This window comes from Mytilus californianus, unplaced genomic scaffold (genome assembly GCF_021869535.1).
Source record: "Mytilus californianus isolate M0D057914Y unplaced genomic scaffold, xbMytCali1.0.p SCAF_1, whole genome shotgun sequence".
Classification (NCBI taxonomy): domain Eukaryota; kingdom Metazoa; phylum Mollusca; class Bivalvia; order Mytilida; family Mytilidae; genus Mytilus; species Mytilus californianus.
Window position 1 is genome coordinate 12,372,011 of NW_026262581.1, and position 22,247 is coordinate 12,394,257.

Sequence of the window (22,247 nt, forward strand, 5' to 3'; positions counted from 1 at the left end):
ACTATCATAATCTGCCATCATCATGAAATTCTCCAAATGACAAAATACATTTAGATATAACCGAAGACAAACAGTTGAAAAGGTTCCAGAAGAAATTTGGATATCAGTGTATTAAAACATCAATATATAAATTACAAGATTTACAAGAGATGTACTGGTAGACAGTGGTGGATCCAGAAATGTTCAGTCCATATCCTCATTATTCATGCTGTTGAAGGTTGCATTTTATTTAAATTGAATTAAATTGATCATGAATTATCAGTTTTCTGAATTAAATTTCTGGGGTGGACCACTTCCTTAAAATTCTTAATTATTATTTCCATGGTTGTCATGCTTGTAAAAAGCTATTTTCTGTCCAGGCCAGTCATGTTTTGAGTGGATGAAATTTGCTATGTTTTCAATATTCTTGGAATTCTATCTGTAGCAAAGTGATTTTGTTCAATTAGTCCTGTAGACATTTGGCCTTCAGCAGCTACTCATCAGAATAAGATCTGAATTATCACTGGTATTGTAGATCATCAGTGTTGTCAGACAGAGAGCTATTAAGATTGAAGTGGCCAACTGTGTTGGTCAGACTATTACATCCAATGGGGGGTCAGAACATCTGATGAAGGAGAAGTGTCAAATAGACATTGAATGATATTGTACCATATTTCATTCTTGAAAATATCAGGTTCATTTTGTATACTAAACTTAAAAAGGGTCCTAGATCACATGTTTTTACTTTGTTTGCCATTGAATTTTTTCTGTGATTATAATTTGTGAAAGATTTATCATTTTATGAGAAGTTCCAGAATAAATGCACTGAAGGACTCATGGTTAATTTAAAACCTCAAAATAATGGTTCTTATGCATAACAAATATACTGTAGTCTTGGACATTCTTTGGCAGGTTTTTTATTAGATCTAAATGGTAAAATTTTATGATGAGTCTTTTCCGGCCTGCTGTATATCCTAGAAAATTAAGAGTCGGATTCAGATATTGAAATGCTAAAAATGTTCTAAAAACATTAGTGTAATGACAAAGTCTTTTTCAATTCATCAACAAAGGTAACCTTTTGCTGTTGTCCGTACATTTGAAACATTAAGACTTGATGGCATACACGATTTGAACAGAATGTTCACATTTCTTTTAAAAATGTCTTCTCAGTACTTTAAAGCTGTTTGTATCTATCAGATTAGACAAATAAGTAAACACTCTGGAGACTGAGAGACATGGAACCTCATCTATCTCTTTCTGAACCATTTTCTGCTGATGTTGCATTTAATCGATTATGGATATTTCAGTATATGAGATAAGATGAGGTTCATTTGCATTTTAAAAGTTTTTCCTTTCAGATAAAATGATTTTGTCTTTTGGTAAGTTAAAGGATCTTCTGTTTCCTGCCTTTCATTAAAGGGGGAAATCTCCAGGGTGTTATTGACTTACAGAAAACTCTATCTTTTTTTGGATTAAAGAAATATATGGATATTATGCCTTTTCATGTTACATAGGAACCTTTCCTGTAAAATATGAAATTACGTAATACAATATTGTTACATGGTAAAACAAATTATTATGTATTGATTGTTTCTGTGGAGAAACAAGAACTGTCATATATACTACTATTATAATTATGAAAAATTAAATGTTGGAAGAAGTTAGCATGTGAGGCGGATTTTAATATGTGTAAATTATTCTGATCCGTAGAAGCATTCACACGTTAAATTGCTGAAAATGCTGTAACTTGCATATGAAAACCATTTAGGGTATGGTTTATTCATGTTTATTACAAAATCTCTGTTCCGATGAATTTCAAACAGTTTTATCCTATTCTTGATTACAAAGATTTGTTCTCTTATTATTGTAGAAAGATTTGTAAACACTGCAAATGTCCACCAGAAACCCACGATATGACAACAGGATGTGAGCAGGATCAAACATTGAATCGGTTGATCCACCATGATGCCAAACGTAATTCTACCTCAGATGATGATAGTGGATGTCCTCTTGAGGAATATACATGGGTACCCCCAGGACTCAAGCCAGAACAGGTAATGTCTATGTAAATTTTAACTCTATCTTTTAATTTCTTAATTATGAGCTTTCAAAAATGATTATTTTGTATAGTAGTTTGACCTATTAAAATATGTGGTACGATTGCCAGTGAGACTGAACTCTCCTACAGAGACCAAATGACGTAGAAGTTAACAACCATAGGTACTGCCTTCACAAATGAGCAAAACCTGGACCGCATAGTAAGCTTGAAAAAGCTCCAAAATGACAAATGTAAAATATGATATACAGCAACAAATGATAACCACTGAAATACAGGCTCCTGACTTGGGACAGGGACAGACACATTCAGAATGTGGCAGGGTTAAACATGTTTGCTGGCGTCCATTTATGTCTAGAATGTAAGAAATACTTAGATTCGCCCAAATTGAAGAAAATATTACTTCAGTGGTTTGTAGAAAATTCCATGCCATGATCTTTTTGGTCAGTTTGTGTTAAGTCAATCGTCCAGTAAAACATGGTGTTTTAAATATTGAGCATAAGCATGCATGTATCTATTCGTTTGTCTTGGATGTTTAGGGAAAATCCCTTTTTTGACCAGTTAGAAAAATGATAGTATCAGAAACCTTTTGCAAACTGGACCATATGTTTAGTGTTTCTTTTAGGTTGTCAGGTTTCTGTAAAATTTATGTATACTGCCCATCTACTTTTATTGACATGCATGCCATATGTGTATATATAAATAATAATGTGTTTAGAAATTATAAAAGATGAAATAACTAAAATTTCCAATAGGTTGCCATTTCGTTTTGACATTTATGATTGTTATGACATTTCTCTTTTTGGAAAATTTACATATGATATGACTGGAATGGTTATTTTCAGTTTCCTCTGCAGAAAATTAATCTTTTATGCACATCTATAGTCATATCAGTAGAATAATAAACTAAAACAGAAACATCATTCTAATAATAGACTTAAACAAAGTGCTTTTAGAGATTCCAATAATAGACTTAAACTGAGTGTTTTAAGTATAGTTCCATTAAACTTTTAAACAAACTGCTTCAGTGGTATTGTGGTAGTGCATGTGCTCGCCTGAAGTGTGGAGATTGTTGGTGTGATACCAGCCTGTGTCAAACCAAAGACTTCCTTGCATGTTAATTTTTTCAGATCACCATATTAATTCAGTTTATTCCATTCTTCGTCTTTCTGTCTATGATTTGATCATTATATAGGTTTTTATTCCAGTCATGAAATTATACAGAACTCTTTATTGCTCAATTTTCTGACAGAAAAACATCTGTTTTTGGGAACTATAAAAGAAGTAATGACCAAAAAGAAAATCAGAATTCTTGTTTTTTCGAGGTTCATTTGATGCAAAATTAAATTTTATGTATACAGCTATAATAGAATAGCTTTTAATCTAGCGTTCTATCTTCAGGAATCTTAATTAATGTTTAAAATAAAAATACAATCAAGATTTAAAATTTGTTGAAGTGTGAAACTAGTTGATTCTTTAAAGTTATATATCATGCAATGTTTTTATAATTTCAAAGAGTTAAGTCCCCTGATGGTGATTTTGTAGATATTTTGATGAATATGACTTGACAGATATTATGGGTATTAAATTTTTCAATTAACTTTATATACACAAGATAGGTATTACATTTAGGCAGTCAAAATATAAACTCTTATATACAAGTGTGGTGCAAAGCTATTAAAGATGTATTTAGCTAGCATTTTTGGGACAGATTTGGAAAATTATCTGCTAGAAGGGGGTTCATGAATATGTCTACTAATAGTGTTAATATACTGGTTTAGAGGAAAGCCTTTACTTAGTGTAAATTCAGAAAATATTGTGTGCATTTATTATTGCGATTTGTGAAGAATGGACAAAAATGCTAGTTTAGAGGAAAGCCCATACTTAGTTGTCTGACTAAAACAAAAAAGATATCTCAAACCCATCCCTCTCCCAACAACATGCATACACGTCACCCCCTCTCCCAACCACAAGCATACACATAATAATTTAGTTCTTAGGACTTGTTGAGCATGGCAGTATGTAATTATATATTGAAAAGATGATTAGTTGGCAGAAAGTCATAATGCAGTCTGATATAATATTTATTGTCTGTGAAGATATAATATTAGAGAGAACCCTTTGAGTGTGATCAGGGAATTTTGGTTTTTGTCTCACCTCAACGAAGTCGAAAAAGTGGCCTCACCCATCTGAGTCCTGGTCTATTGACTTTGAAAATTTTCCTTAGTTTACATGTTAAAGTTTGTTACAGTTAAAGATGAACCACTTAGTCATTATATATGTATATGGTATGCAGTTTAAGCAGTTTTAAGTCTCATTTCCATGGAGATTGTATTGCATCACCACTCAGCATGATTTATTGATGAAACTTTTGCATAGTTCACATGTTAAGGTTTGTTTTTAGGTCAGTTTAAGGGGAACCACTTATAATAAGCCAATGGTAGTTGATATGCAATTGTATTAGCATTGGCATTTCTCATTTCCACGGATGTTTTTTGGTCCTCCACCTTCAGTCATTGTTCATTGACTTTTTATGTTTTGCATAGTTTGCATTCAAAGTCCATGAACCATATTCAAGTGTTGTCACTTTAATTTCAACAATTACATTATACTATCAAAATAACATAAAGGCGAGACATATCTCAGTGTCAATTTTATTTTGGTTCTGTTGGTACTTTGTCCCTTTTTTGATTTAAACTCACCAATAATGAGTCATTTATAGACGAAACACCAAACGCGTGTCTTGGGTTGAAAGTTTTAATCCTGGTATCTATTATGAGCTTATTTGCAAAGATGATGATCATCAACTTAGACTAAGCTATTTAGTTAAGCTTTCTAAGAGTTGTTTAAGCTATTTAGTTAAGCTTTCTAAGAGTCGTTTTCCTTTTAAGAATATAAATGGATGATTCTTGAATTGAACACAACAAGATTTTCTTCCTCTTTCATGTAAGCCATCATTAGCCCGATTATATGCTTTGTGGGCAAAGAGAATAATGATAAAAAATCTTTGAGAACTTATTGTATCTTTGATGCTTTCCGATCATAAACAAGTAAACTCTTAAAGCTGTTAAAGTTACTAATTCATTGCATTATAAACAGCACAGACAAAACATAATTTTACTTTTATTCTAAGCATCCATGTGTTGTGATGATAATGAATACCACATTCTCTCATCTTCAGTTTTGTGTATTGCAAAAAAATTAACTAACTCAGCGTGATCGTAATTAGAGGTGTGTTCGTTTAATCACATGTTGTAATTCCCAATGTATTCTTCTTATTATCTCCGTTTGTAAAGTAAGCAGATTTTATGAGTCTATAATTGAGGAATGAAGTTAGGGATTTTTTAGGTGTTAAAAGGAATCTTCTTAGCTCAATATTTCATGATAAATCAAGCAGCTTGTCACTCAGTTAGGAAATCAGTTGGATTTTTTCATAGTTTATTTGTTTTATTTATTTATTTATGGAGATAATATGAAATTTATTATAATTTTTATTAAATTTTATTTGCACCAAAGGGTCTATAAAAATGATTTGTATGCCATTTATAATGATTATGATTAACCATGATAAGGTCTTTATGTTTAAATTAGAAAATGCAGAGTAGTTTTTTGTAAATATTAAATCTACAACTGAATTAGAAGTAGAGAATATGAATTCTTGATTTTCTTGTAGCATTGATTTCTTTAAGTTACTTGGTAAAAGGAGTGGACATTATATTGGAAAGACGTCAGTTTTGAAAAATAAAACCTACATTGATGGATTATCTATATGGTCATGTTTTTGGGTGCATTTTAAATCACTGGTCATAGTGTACCTTGTTGTAATGGCCTCTTTAATTATATAATGCTCTGTATCTGCCTTCAGCAATTGTAATTTTGAAACAATAATTAACTCTGACTGTATATTGACCAGCACATACAGTAATGTGAAGATGATGTGCTTAGGATGGTATGATCAAGTATCTCAGTTTAATGTTTTCTCTGTCCTTGAACTTCAAACATAAGTCCTTTACCAACTGTTCTGACTGTATATCATACCATCTGATGATGTTGATGGTGTTAAAGAGGTTCTGATGCTGTATAATGATTACAGATCATCATCTATCTTTAAGTTCTTCTAAGGCAAGATACAGTATTTAAAAATTGATTTCATTTCAGATTATTTTGAATTAACCCCAAATTTAACTGGCTTTAATATAACTTTTTGGTATTATGGATTAAAGTATTAGGGATGTTTTATAGAACAGATACAGTATATGTATTTAATCATATAATCTGCAATACAGAGTTCAAACATGTTGTTTCCTAATAGTTGCTTAGGATGGGTAGGAACAGTACTATGGCAAATTTTGTTTCATTTCTATCATGGCACACTATTATAAAATGTAAAAAACCAAACAAATGGACATTAAGATAAAAATTTCAATGAAAATATCATGAAAATCTTTTGATTGTGGTCAAGATTTATGGATGGGTGATTGAACTGCAAACAATCAGGTTTTCATTTTAAGGACAGATGATGAATACACATCCACGTACTGATGCTATGCATGTAGTACATATTCAACATTGTACATGTATCATAAATGAGTAAATTGTCATGTACATGCTCTTATTAAAGCATTCACAAAATAACATTGACTTGTCAGATCTGCACACCTGGTTACTAATTAAAGATTGTTAGGATGCAGATTAGAAAGCTTTTGCTTAAGATGTAAGTGTGGTATGCCCTGCCTGTGTAAGTCAATCACAATGTCAGAAATGTACTCAACAGTTGTACAGATATCACATGACTTTGATCCTCCTTACTAACATGATCAGATTGATTAAAATCAGGACAAACAAGGTCAATGATGGGTTATACTGGGATATATGGATTTATAGCATTGGTACTTGGGAATCAGATAAAAGCATGAATTCCTCTATGGATTTGCAGAAATAGTCTTATTTTGAGGAGCCATTGATCTAAGTCATGTTTTGTGTTATGTATGTTTAAGTACCAAAAACATGGTTTTAAGACTATTATTTCACATTACAGATATTGTATCCTCTTTTTCTTAAGTTAGTTAAATTGGTTTAGAATGAAGTGTTCTTGTTGCTGCTAAAACTCTGTTCGTTATTTCTATAACATAGAAAACTTTTATTTAAATTGTTTGTTTAAGCATTGTAAAATCTAGTCTTGCAAGCAAATTCTATTAGCACTTGGATATATCTCTAAGTTAAAAAGTAAATGTATTGTATACTAAGTATAAGTGGAGCAGAAATTTTTACTTCTTTTGGAGGTGCTTGAAATGGCATCTCCAGTTTTTATACGACAGCAAAAAATTTTGCGGTCGTATGTTGCTATCACGTCGTCGTCCGAAGACATTTGGTTTCCGGACAATAACTTTAGTTTAAGTGTATGGATCTCTATGAAATTTAACCAAAAGGTTCAATACCACAAAAGGAAAGTTGGGATTGTTTTTTAGGGGTGATGGTCCTTACCGTTTAGGAATTTAATACTAAGGGGCCAAAAAGGGGCCCAAAACAGGCATTTTTCTAGTTTCAGGACAATAACTTGTGTATAAGTATTTTGATTGCTCTCAAATTGTACCACAAGGTTCAATACCACAAGTAGAAGGTTGGGATTCATTTTGGGGGTAATTGCCCAAACCGTTCAGGAATTAGGGGCCAAAAAGGGTCTAAAACAAGCATTTTTCCAGTTTTCAGACAATATTGTGTGTTTAAATTTTTTTTTCCTCAAGATTTAAGAAATTGTAAATTTTCCAAAGAAAATTTGGGGGTCACAATTTATTTTGCTAATTCTTTGTATATAGTCTGAAAACAGATTTACTGAGTATTGTGCAACAGCACAGTGTATTGCACAACACCAAGAAATCTTCAGTTGAATATAAATTCAAATTATATAAACAATTTCAAGTAATTTGACAACATTTGTTCTGTGTCATAAACCTATGATGTGTCAAATATTTAATTACAATCCAACTTCAGCCCTGTATCAAGCTTGAATATTGTGTCCATTTTTGCCCCAATTGTTCAGGGTTGGACCTCTGCGGTCGTATCCAGCTGTGCTCGGCGAAGCAGTTTATTGTGAGATTCAATTTATGCACAATTTAATTTTTATGCCCCCGCCGTGGCATAGGGGGCATTAAGTTTTACCCTTGTCCGTCTGTACGTATGTACGTACGTACGTACGTACATCCGTACATCCCAAAATTGGTTTCCGTTCTCTAACTTGAGTTTGCCTAAACCAAATTTTATGAAACTTATACACAATGCTTAACACCACAAAATATATATGTCAGTTTGGAATATTTCAAATTGCAAGTAGGAAAAAAGTAATGATTAAAATGATTGATTTTGACATATATATTGATGATTTAACTTAAAGGTGTTTCAGGTGTTACTTTATTAATAATGAATGTATTTTAATTGATTTATTAGTCTATTATTGCTAACCACATTTTTTTGTTACGTCAACAGATCATTTGATTTTTTTATCTGCAAAATCATTGAAAGACAGCTGTTAATAAAAAAGGATCTGTATACTTCACTTTAGTTGCATTGCAGCATGAATGTGAATCTTGTCTTGTATCATGGTAGTATGCCCTCCTCTAGTGCCCAGAGGTCAGAAGTTTGATCAGAGGTCATTAGTTTGAACCTTGATCTGATTAAACTAAAGACTTTAAAGTTGTGTTTTACTACCTAAGTTTCACCAAACTGTTGGCAGTTAACCCAAATAATTCAGTCCCTCCCCGTAATCGATCTCTCCTTGCGAGGGCCTGAATTCCTAACACGATAAAAACTCTTCACGAATCCTTGATTGTGATTGGTGCCCTGTAGAAGAGGTGACCAACCAGCAATCATCTCAATTTTATCGAGATAGGTAAATCCCGAGCTAATTCTGAATGATTGTTTGAAGATTTTCATTGTCTATGCATTCAGGCATTAATAAAGTAATCGAAGATCAGCGGAATATAACGACTAATTATTCGGGTTAGTTGGAAGTTAGGACTTTATCTAAAGTAAGGAAAGTAAATCTTTCTGAGGACAAGCACTGGTGGGCAATAAGTGTTACCTTGTTAGCTTACACTTAAGTCTTAGTATGTACTTCTAGTACAAAGCAGCATGTAATTGTCTTGAAAAACTAATGTATGTACATTTTTTTATGCCCCTGCCGTAGCAAAGGGCATTAAGTTTTACCCTTGTCCGTCTGTACATACGTCCGTCTGTACATCCCAATGTTTCCGTTCTCTAACTTCAGTTTGCTTCAACTAAATGTTATGAAACTTATACAAAATGCTTATTACCACAAAACACAGATCAAGTTTGAATTTTGTTGGTGTCACTTTAACCATTCTAGAGTTGTGCCCCTTTACAAATGGAATAAAATGCTTCGCTGGGCGCAGCTTGATACGACCGCAGAGGTCGAACCCTGAACAGTTGGGGCAAGTATGGACACAACATTCAAGCTTGATACAGCTCTGAATTTGGATTGTGATTAAATATTTGACACAGCATAGGTTTCTGACACAGAAAGAATGTGGTCTAAGAACTTCAATTTTTTTTAATTTACCTATTATGGTCCAATGTCCAAAATCAAAATACATGGTTAGATTCAGCATATCAAAGAACCCCATATATTCAATTTTTGTTGAAATCAAACAAAGTTTAATTTTGGACCCCAACTTGAACAAACTTGAAACCTGGTCCCATAATCAAAAATCTAAACACATGTTTAGATTCAGCATATCAAAGTACCCCAAGAATTCAATTTTTGTTAAAATCAAACTAAGTTTAATTTTGGACCCTTTGGACCTTAATGTAGACCAATTTAAAAAACGGGACCCAAAATTAAAAATCTAAAAACACGGTTAGATTTGGCATATCAAAGAACCCCAATAATTCAATTTTTTATGAAATCAAACAAAGTTTAATTTTGGACCCTTTTGACCTCAATATGAACCAATTTGATAGCGGGCCCACAAATAAAAAATCTAAATACATGGTAAGATTCAGCATATCAAAGAACCCCATATATTCAATTTTTGTTGAAATCAAACAAAGTTTAATTTTGGACCCCAATTTGGACCAACTTGAAAACTGGGCCAAAAATCCAAAATCTAAATACATGTTTAGATTCAGCATATCAAAGAACCTCATATATTCAATTTTTGCTAAAATCAAACAAAGTTTAATTTTGGACCCTTTGGACCTTAATGTAGACCAATTTGAAAACTGGACCCAAAATTAAAAATTAGATTCGGCATAATAAATAAATAAATGTGATCAAAGATTTTACAAATCTAATGCGCCATACTGTGCAATTAAAGATTACTTCTTGAAATTTTTCAATATTTGAAATTTGAAAAAAAAATAATATTTGAAGAATAATTCTTTTTAATTTCTGAAATCTGAAATGAGAAAAAATTTGTCCCCCACAATCTCTTTTTATCCCCCCCCCCCTTTTTCCCCCCAAATTTTTTTTCCCTCAAGATATGGTCATAATCTCAATTCAAATTTCCAATGGAGTTGGCAACCATAATTACCCATTTAAATTTACCATAGTGCTAACTTAATCTATTTTATAATAGAATTTAAAATATAGTGTCAAATCTTTCATATGGATTTTTTTGTAAAAAAAAAAGGTACAACATTTGAAGATATTTTTACTGGTCTTCCTTTATAAATATGCATTTTTTTAAACATAATTTAAAAGCAGTGTAAGGGAAGTAACCAAAATGTTGTATTTGGATTACCTCCCTTACACTGTTTTAAATTATCTTAATTGTTCATTTACCATTACTTTATACATAATTTAAAAGCAGTGTAAGGGAGATAATTTCAATGATGTATTTGATTTATCTCCCTTACACTGCTTTAAATTATGTTTTGTACTAAAGTATTTGTCCGTTAACCAGGACAACCTTGTTTTTCCCTCTTTTTTGCCCCTAATTCTTAAACGGTTTGAGCCTTAATCCCCCAAAGCAAATCCTAACCATCCCTTTGTGGTATGGAAACTTGTAGTATAATTTCAGAGAGATCCATACACCGTTCCACAGTTATTGTCTGGAAACTAGAAAATGCTTATTTTTGGCCCCTTTTTGGCCCCTAATTCCTTAACTGTTGGTACCATAATCCCCACCTTCCTTTTGTGGTATTGAACCTTATGGTAAAATTTCATAGAGATCCATTCACTTAAACTAAAGTTAGAGTGCGAAAACTCATGTGTCTTCGGACGCCGGACGACGACGACGCCAACGTCATACCAATATACGACCACAAAAATTTTTTTGCAGTCGTATAAAAATTGCAGAATTTCGTTTTTGTTCTCTAACTTATGTTTGCCTCAACCAAATGTTTTGAAACTTATACAGAATACTTATTACCACAAAACTCAGATCAAGTACAACATTGGGTAGCGTCACTTTTAACTTTCTTCAGTTTTGTCCCTTTATAACTTATTATGATATGCAAGCGGGGGCATCATCTGTGTCCCATGGATACATTCCCCATTTATTTACTTTTTACAACTGGAAATTAACCTGCAATCACAGTCAATAAAATATTACATGAATGTTAACTGCAGAAACCACATGTCCTTTAAGTTGATTTTATATTAATTAGAATAATTCTGATAAAAATTTCATGTAATTAAGAAGAAATAAAGTTAAAGTATATTTAAACATTTGAACAAGACTATAGTGTCCAAGAAGAAACTTTATAATGTAATTAAGATTCCTTATACAGATAATGTTTTAAAGAAATCCCTAGGGTAATACTTGCTCATTAAACTTGCATGCTATTCACAGCTTTTGTATGACAATTACTATGCATTAGTATACAATATGTTTTCCAAATTATTAATAGCTACTTAGGGAGCTCTTATCTGTAGGAAATAGGTTTCTGCAGCAACAGTTTATTAAAATGGATAAAAGATTGATTTAACTAATTAGATGATTGCCTGTCCCTGTGGATACAGGAAAGATTTTATTAATTTGATGGAGAACTTCTGAAAGATTCATAAAAATATTACGGATTCTATCATAATATCAGTTTTGCCAGGGAGACAGGAAGTTGCACCTTCTTGCATTTCTGGGTTTTCTAGATGTTTATTTGATTGCATTCGAATAGTTGGCAGAAGAATAATAAGTTTTGACATGCAGTCAGGGAAACAATGTGTTTTATCTCTGTTTTCACAGCTCCTAAGGGTATTCATAAACTATCATATATAAACAGATGATAGCCAAGAAATTGGCTTAAGTTTATTAATATAAATATTGTACAGGGATATACTTGTCTGTATGCTGCCAAAATATGTCTAATAGTTTGTATAAGAAGCATGGGTGTTATTAACATAAGGTACAGTACGTTTGGTGGGTCTTTTTCCAGTTTGTTTCATGTAGTCACGTTGAGTGCGAACATCAGCAAGAGGATTCTGACTCTATGTCTTCAAAAAGGAAAAAAAAAAAAAAAAATAAATTCATGTTCAATTACCTTATTATAAACTAATGCAGCACTCAGTATGACCACAGTACAGGAGGCTGCATGTTAAAGCCTTGGAGGAAACTGTTTGCACAAAACATATTTTTGCTATGGTATTGTCTATTTTACTTTTTCAAAATGTTTGACTTTGAAGTTGATATTGCTGAAGCATTCCCTCAGCTTATTGACATAGTTGATTCAATTTTGTAATATTAATCATAGATTTAGCCTTCATCTTAGCTTCATAACAGACAAACATAGAACTTTTTAATAACACTAAAACACATGTCCCTGAAAACAAAATTTCTAAATGAACATTTTATGGACTGTAATTGAGAATCTTGTTACCTTGATTATTTGACTTTTCATATTTAATATCTTTGTTTAAGATTATAATCAGCAAAAAGCTTGATTATTCCTTAATTTATGCAATGGTTTTACTTATTTTAATTACAGTTCAAATTGTTGCTTTCAGTGGTGGTTTAATTATTAACCAAATGTAATTATATTAGTTTTCAATTGATCAATTGCAAGGGAAAAGGTGCTAGGTTTATCAATTTTGCACAATTTATTTCTACTATAATGCATTTTATGAACTTTTCTCTCATAAATATCTTATTATTTGCATTAGTGTTAATGGAAAATTCACATTTTTCTTGCTGTATTGAAAATATAATGAAAAAAAACACAATTAAAGTAATTATATATAAGGTGACAAACACTTGAAGTTACATTGATTTTGTTGAATTTAAGAGTTGGATTTCCACATTGTAACCTTGATTTTAATTGAACAATATTGAAAATATAATAGCATCAATTCCTTGATATTCATGTTGTTCATATATTCTACTATATGAGAGTTTGGAATCACTTCTTGATATAAAAAAATCATTATTTTGTTGCCCCCGCAATCATTAAGGTTTACCCTTGTCCGTCTGTACGTCAGTCCCGAAATTGGTTTCAGTTGTTTAACTTTAGTTTGCCTCAACTAAATATTATGAAACTTTTTCACAACACTTAGTACCACAAAACTCAGATCAAATTAGAATTTGGGTGGTGTCACTTTTATCGTTCTGGAGCTATGCCCCTTCATAAATGGAAAAAATTCAGCATTTTTCGTTTCCGTTCTCTATCTTTAGTTTGCCTCAACCAAATGTTATGAAACTTATACACAATGCTAATTACTACAAAACACAGATCAAGTTCATTTTTTGGTGGCGTCACTTTAACAGTTCTCTAGTTATATCCCTTTATAACGTTATATGCAAGCAGGGCATCCGTGTTTTATGGACACTTATTTTAAGTTTTTCTTTACAATTTAGACAGCAGTATTGTTCTTTATTTTGTTTAAACATCAATCTACGATTTAAAGGTGAAAAGTAACATTTTATTGGATTTGCTGAGGTGTCAACAGAAAATTTTTGTTTGAAACTATCAAATCTTTGGTTGATGTCAACAAATGTCAAAAGAATGATTTATGATCATATTTTTGAAATTTGTAAATCATAAAGAATTATTTTGATAATGAATCCACATCATTTTAAATGTAGTAGATGTGCAAACCATCACAACTTGAAAGGTGGATAAAAAAGTTTATAAATTCCTGTTTATCATTCTATTGAGAAATTTATTAAGACAGGATAAATTTTGTCTGTTATTATTATCGTCAAACTTTGATAGAAATGTGAAAACTTCATTGCAAACTTCAACAAAAATTTGAAGCAATCTTATCCAATGAAAAATGTACTCCAGAATAAATAGTTATTTCTCTCTTTAACTTTGAAGGTGATGGAATTTGTATGTTTTTTTCAACACAGTAGGTCTTTTTAAGATTTGACAGAAAGCACATTTTTCTACTGGAAAGTGCATTACTGAGTCAGTAAATTTAAAAAAATACTGAGTATGATTCTTTAGGAATCATCTTTATGTTGACAATCCAAATAATGGTGTTCTATTTTATTTTTTTACCAGAGGACAATATATATCCCTGTACATTTGTCATTTAACTTCTATGGGGCCTGATGTAAAGCTGACACTTATGTTAATTTTCTAGGTATTCTAGCCATTCATTGTTTTCAGTGGGTAATATCAGGGTTTAGGATATGTGTTGGAGACTTTGGCCTGAATTGTATTTCCTTCTTAGCTTACGCACTGAGAAAAATAGCAATGCTTGTTTAGAATAAATTTGTTGTGTCACAGATGTGTAGCCTACTTTTGACTGTTGAGCTGGCTACTTTAGATCTTTCTTTAGCCAGCTCAACAGTGGAAAGTGTGGGTGAGTGGTCTAAGTAGCCCATCTACAGCGATCACTAGCCTGTCAACACTGAGGTTGTGAGTTTGACCCCGTTAATGGAAAGAGCATTCATCTATGATCTTTATTGACTAGGATTGCCAGTTTTCCTGCTGAAGGTCGGTGGTTCTCTCTCCGCACTGGCTTCTTCCACCCCAAAAAAACTGGCAGCCACATTATAGCCAAGAGTACTGACAGTGGCATTAAACACCACTAAGTGTGATTTCAACTTAATCTTAAATACATGTAATTAAAGGTGTTATTAATTTAAATTTATTTTTCATCCACTTACATCTGAATATTCAAATAGAAAATTAATTTATTGTTCATTGCATCTATGATATATTGGAGTTGCCAACTTTTCTTGCTTTCTAAAATGATAATCACAATTCAAGATGCATCAAACCATAAGACAATATCTTGTCAAAGATTTACTCACCTAATTTATTGTTAGGCAGCCAAAAAATTCTTTCACATGTGTGAGGATAACTATCAAAATAAACAAGACAAGAAAATTGCCTCTTGAAAGATTCAGCTTTGGCATACTCTAATGCATGGTCTGAATTTGTAAAATGGAGCTGTAGGTAATTGTTTTTTCAAAGATAACTATGGCCTACTTTGAAACATGGTCTGATCTAATTGATGGAACCATAAAAATGGTACTGTACATAGTCAGAACTTATGAAAATAAAATGTAGCTTCAAAGTCTGTTGTGTAAAATTGGAAAATTTCTAGTGTGACAAGAGGGGAGTCACATGATAGAAAACTTTTGAAATGTTAGAAAATATGCCATTACTAATTTTAAAGATCTATGGCAGGAGTACTTATTTATCATATTGAAAAATATGCTAAAATCTGTCTGCATCAATGAATAAATGCCTGATGATCTCATAGTGACAATATAAAAAATAGAGGAAATTTCATTGATTTAAGACACAGATTTGTAGACAGTTGAATCCCTTTGAATGATATACTTAAGTAAGCATTTGATTATTTTTGTGGATTAGTGAGTAGATTATCACATATTCCTTATAAAGTTTGAATCATCAGATTTTATACCCAATAACTGTGATTAAAGTTTCCATGGAAAACTTTTATGATATTTCTAATTACTCATTTCTGAATTCTGTCATTTTCAGCTTCATTCATCAGAAAATTTACGTAACAACTACCGTAACTTTTTACAGTTTTTTTATTATTTAAATTTATCATTTTTGTTAAAGTCTTTATTAAATTAATCTTTGCGAACAGAATTTGTTTTCTCATTTTCAATTTTCCTAATCAATATTTTTGCTTAAAATTGTAGGTAACATGGTTTTACTTGTAAAAAAAATATAATAATTGGTTTTACAAAGTGATGTTTTAATAGCAGTTTTTTTTGTATTTTATAACCTTTTAAAGCTTTAAATTCCTAGAAATTGTTTATGATATAATAAGTCATAAACAAAAATGGAAATTCCAGTATTGATTCTTTGGCACTTATTGGACAAATATTCTAACAAAAGGATAATATGGGTTAATTTATTTAAGCAATTAACCATACCAAATTTCATTAGAATGGTCGTTGGATTAATAGCATAGATGGATAAAAAAAAAAATCGAAAGATGGGTGGTGGAAAGGGTGTTTACCTTGGGAAGAGGACTTATTTTGACAAATAATCAATATGATTTTCATTGCAATTCTTTTGCAGCACATGTAAATTATATGTAACTTGATTAAATTGTTCCCTTTTCATAAAGTAAGTTATTTGTAATACAAAAAAGTCAGGAACTTCAACTCAACAAGAATTAATTTACCAGTGTCATGCAAAGGGTTGTTAGAAACTTGTTGGTAGATTCATTCAAACCATCGTAATTGAATCAATTTATCCCATTGTGGGGAGTAAAGAAATTAGTCATGTGACTCTAATGAAAGAAGTCACTTCTGGTAGAGATTTTGATTAATCGTAACTTGATTTTTATCCAACAAATTTGATATTTTTTGTATTGCTCACAATGGCCCCAAATGATTTCAGTTGCTAGTCTTTTAAAATCATTGAATTACATTTCCTTATCCTTGTTTGAGTGATGGATATGTGAATATTTTCCGTTCTAAAAGATTCATCAGAAATCAATTTTCACAAATGTTCTTTTTTGTCAAATCTTTGAACTATTATTATTGACTATTGATGAAAATCCTAGGGAGATGTTACAACAAATATTGGAAGCGTGTGAGAAAACAAACAAAATGTTTGATTCATCGAATGAAAACAAATGACCAACCACCTGACGCAGCTCTTATCTGCTAATTTTTAAATTGATCATATTATCTGATATCATTTGAATTTTTCTGCATTATCAGTTTTATAAAGAATCTGTCAGCCCCATTTAAGTTATCTGTTTTCAACAGCCTTGTAATAAAAATGGTTGTCTGAAATCCATTTTGTCACAATAATAGTAGTTTGATTGTGTGTCAATAAAATACAGATACTGACACATTTAATCATTGCAATAAATATGAATTGATAATCTTGTTATGTAATAGGAAAAAAGTGGTGTTTGTTCAGTAAATTTAGCTCAAATATTTTAATTCTTAATTCAGTTTTTTTTTGTTCTTTCAAAAAAATCAATTCTACATTTAAAAAATAGAATATTGCACTTTTACAAATAATTATATGCTTGTGCCAACTTTATTTATTTTGTTGTAACATCTTTCTTTAAATGGAACTAGTTTGAAATGAAAAGTTTCTAGTTTCTCTTGTAGTACATTCATAATGAACTAGTAGCTAGTATCTATGAAAATTTTATATGGAATGACACCAAATCAAGCTTTCTCAGTGTCATGTTACACATAAAACACAAAGATTTATTTGTTTTCAATATTTATACAGTATAATGTTCAGAACTATTGTTATTGATAGAAGGATAGATTGACAGTTAACTTGTTGTGTGCCATCAAATTTTCCATTTTCCAACAAGTGGCAAGACAATTTTCTGTCTTAGGCTGAAATACAGTTTTATTGTGAACTGTCAGATGCCATGATTAAATCTATCTCATTTGAATGTTTTAATGCTTGATACAAGATAATTGTCTGATCAAAAATATTCAGAATTATGATTTATGGCAATATTTTAAGTAAAAGAGTGGCAATATTTGATAAAAAAGACTCCAGAAGTTATGTTCATTATTTTAGTTTTAGCACATTGTATGTACTTTGATTGAAATTATAGATTACCAGCGGGAATTATTTTTGATATTCCAATTTTTAAATGATCTAACTCTGGAAAATTGAGTAATTAATTTTTTGTTGGTTATGAATTACAAAAATATCCTACATTAAGGTAAATTATAATCTGATAGTGGGAAAACTTGAAGACATTAACTATGATTGTCAGGAATTACAGGATGGTAGGCAGTCATTCTGCTAATTTAATGTAAAGGTAAACAATGCTTTCCTTCCCCACTTGATACTCAAATAGATGTTAGTTATTCAAGCAGGCAGCAACAATCCTTGAATGCATCAACTTTTTGTGGAGGACTACCATTAAGGTCATAAATTTAAGTCAAAATTGCTGACTGAAAATTATTGAAGGATTGAAGACTTTTTTTTTGAGATTAAATAATCATTCGTATTTTTATTTTAGTTTCTTATCAGTAAAGTGTTTAGATCCACAGTATTTTAAAATATTTTTAGTTTATTCTTTCTGATACTTCCTGTGTTTGTGAAAAATACACCCCTTTTCTTTGCTTTTAATGCACAGAGCACAGATATGGAGAGGGCTTACATAGGCTATGCCTTTTGCTTAATCCAATTCAATTTATTTGAATAAAATACTGTTTAAATTTAAATTAAGCACAGATATAAAACTTTTGTCTCATTTTTCTCTGGGACTACGAAGCATATTTTCTTGATATTTGGTACAAAGCTTCTTATAAGCCATATGTGTGTAAAGCATTTTCAGACTCTTGAATATCAATGTCCTGTTTAACTAAATGTAAATGAATAAAAGGAGCTCTTGGGTAAACAACAATGAAAAGGATCTCTTGGATAAACAATGAGACAGCAATCCTACAACACAAAAAAAAACAATTTATGTTGATTTCTTGATTGCTCTGAGGCATGAAAAGTTTTACATATGACAATGTAGGTCCTTAAATATAAGCGGAGAGGTATACATTTAGCAAGAAGTAGATCAAAGTACTGGTATCTCTTGTAAGACATATAAATATAAAGCTGTTAAAATTTTGTTATTTTGTCACTTATTGAAGAAAAAAATAACATAAAGATAAAAATGTTTAAATTCGCACTATTTACATTTTTTTGTGAAATTAAAAGCCATTATCCAGAAAACTTGTGGCATATTAAGAGATAAAAAATGTGTTAATGCATTTTATGCACTCTGAGCTCTCACCAGGTGCAATCATAGACAGGAACTTAGATTGGATACATAGTTTATGAGTTTAGCAGAATCCATAGGAAGTTGTAATAACTTTTATTACCATATAATATCACCACAGATAATCCATCATATCAGATATTAATAGGTTTTTTTTGAAGTTTTTGAGTGTTGATTTTGAAGAAATCTATAGTGAATCTTAATGAGATGATTTTATATGAAATCAGGTAAAACATTATAGACACAGATACAGTCAGTGCAGCCATGATTAGATAAACTTTTGGGATAAAAAAAAGTTCGTTTATTTGCAAGAAAACAAATTGTGCAATAATTGAAACTGAAAATGACATTCTTGGTTTTTTTTTGTGCTATTGGGTTGCTGTTTCATTTTATAACCATTCATTTAAAATGTTTAAAGGCTTTTTCGGTAAAGGCTAGGAAATAACAAATATCCAATCTCAAAATTAATCTGAAAAGTAGATAGTCTTTGATTTTTTCTTGCATTCCAAATGCTTTCATTACTTGAAAAAAAAAGGCACAGTATGTACTATTGTAAATTAAAAAAATGACGGAAACATGGTTTTATACCGATAATGAAGCTGAATGACATGATTTTTAAACACAACATGTAGCATCCTTTCATTAAAAGAAGTCAAAAGAAGTCTTGTCCTCAATTATCATGTACTAGATATCATATCTGACAGCTGCTAAAAATTGAATCAATGGGAGCTTTTAATGTATATCTCGTACACAATACTATACAGATATCTAATTCCAAAATAACTGTAATTTTTAATAAAAGATTCAAAAATTTTGTGTTTTCCAAAAAAAAAATATGAGAAGTGATGAAGCTCATTCCTAATTGCTGATAATTTATAATATTAAAGAAAAGTGAAATTGTTGGCATTACAGCCAGATGTATAGTTTATACTACACAGAAATACTATAACATCTTTGTAATTTATGGCACAGATGAAGCAACAGATTATATGTTCATCATCTTTACTACAAAAAGATAGCTAGCTGTTCAGACTACAGACATTCTGCAATTACATAGATATTATAAACTATCATAGTCACACTGGGGGTCAAGATAGGAAAGCATAGTGTTATAGGATGGTTGTGTTGTTGGTCTGTGTTGTATAGGTTACAGTGTCAGGATAGGAATGATAAAAGTGGTTAAATATAAGCATGCCATAATATGGTATTACATAGAATGCAAGAGCATACATTACAGCTCCAATGTAAGGATTGGTATGACAGTGTGTAGTATTAGGATGGTAACGTGTTATTGGTCTGCGTTGTAAAGGTTACAGTGTTAGGATGAGATATGATATATGCATGCCATGATTACAGCTTCAAAGGATACTGTAGGCCCAAGTTAGCCATGCTATTTTATATAGATTGTAAATACAAACTCATTGTTAGGATAGCATTGATATAGTTTGTCTGAAGATAGGAATCTTTAATAATGGCTGTAGTTTCAGTGTTGGGGGGGGGGGGGGGAGGGGATGGGATGGGTTGTGATGAAAGGTATCCAATACTTATACTTAGTATATAGTTCAGTGGGGGGAATATGATGAAAGTTATCCAATATTTATACTTAGAAGAGGCAGATTTGGTGGGAAGGGTTTCTGGGTCTCTCCTTATGGAGCTACTTAAACAGTTGATGCATAGATTTTTTTACAAGTCACACTTCCAACATTGCCCCCACCCCCCTTTCCCCCTTTCAGGCTGATAGAAATCCAATAATTGGGTCAAAGCTATTATATTCAGTTTTAGGGACAGTTTATCATACAATTGGGTCTATTTTAGAGTCCTTCATATATGGCGTACCTTTTAATGTCAGGTAGCTTTGATACAGTGTTAGTATGAGCAGTGGCACAGTCCATAAATCATTTGTTTGTCAAAAGTGGGAAAATTAAAGGGTACTGTACTAGTGTGGGAATACTTTTCAAGCCAGCATAGGTGGTTCAAGTGATTTTGTTATGGTTATAAAAAATATATGCAGATGAAGGGAATACAATGTACCACCCACCAAGATTTTGTCTCCCTACGTGGTGAGAAATCAATAACATTTTAAGCAATGATGCTTATCCCCCCTAACTTGTGAGTTTAAATGATGATATTAAAAAATTATTAGAAAAAAACATTCTAAGAAAACCCTAAACTACACCTCTGAATTGTAACAGTTAACCTAGTTCTTTATTCCCTGTGGTTAACTACTGGTATCATCTTTAGTATAAATATTCCAGTGATCAAAGCTAATCATTGGCACTGCCAATCAACAATTAGTAATTTATTTTTGTTTTTATTGTTGGGTATGTAACATATCAGTATTATATAATTATCTTTTACATCAAGTGCTTCCAATATAATTTACTCAATTAATTTAAATTGTGATTAATTTTGTAACTTTGCCCAGATTTAGCATCTTTGAGATGATTGAATAAATTGATGATATACTGTAACACTATTCATCTTAGACTTGCTTAATCAATGGAAACATAGGATCTCTTGCATCAAATAGACTTTCCTTAATTGTCTATCCAGTGGCTGGAGTTAGCATTCAAAGGATATCAGAGATAAATTAAGCCATAACTTGAATTATTCCTTAGTCGTCTATGTTCAGTTGTTAAGTTAATGAAGTTTATAGGAAGACCAGTTTACAACAGTCTCCTTACTAAGTATTGAATATTATGGGATGATTAATTAACTCATTCAGAAATCCTACTAACTTATTATGTCTTATTTACTACTGACCTGGGAGGTCGGATCAAGGCAGAGAATAAAATTGTTATATACTACTTGACCATTAAATTCAAGAACAAGACTGAGCAAACCCAAAAACATTTTGTTCAGATATCTTGAGTTTTTTTTTTTACAAAAGAATCACAATATAACTAAATCTTAGTCCAAATCCATATAAATCCCAAATGTTATTGTTTTAAGATAACAAAGGATCCATTTTAATACAGGGTAGATATTGGGGTATATATCAATGAGATAGTGACCCATCAACAAAAAACTCTTCTTGAGGTCAACATATAGTTTTCAGCA

At 31.3% G+C, this 22,247-nt stretch overlaps 1 protein-coding gene across 1 annotated transcript in view; it reads left to right on the forward strand.

The window, feature by feature from the left end:
• LOC127700695 (prickle planar cell polarity protein 3-A-like) overlaps nt 1-22,247 on the forward strand; it is a 63,243-nt gene that overhangs the window by 32,421 nt on the left and 8,575 nt on the right. The window contains exon 3 of the mRNA XM_052204329.1: nt 1,850-2,033. Within this exon, the coding sequence (XP_052060289.1) occupies nt 1,850-2,033 (184 nt within the window). The remainder of the gene's footprint in view (nt 1-1,849; nt 2,034-22,247) is intronic.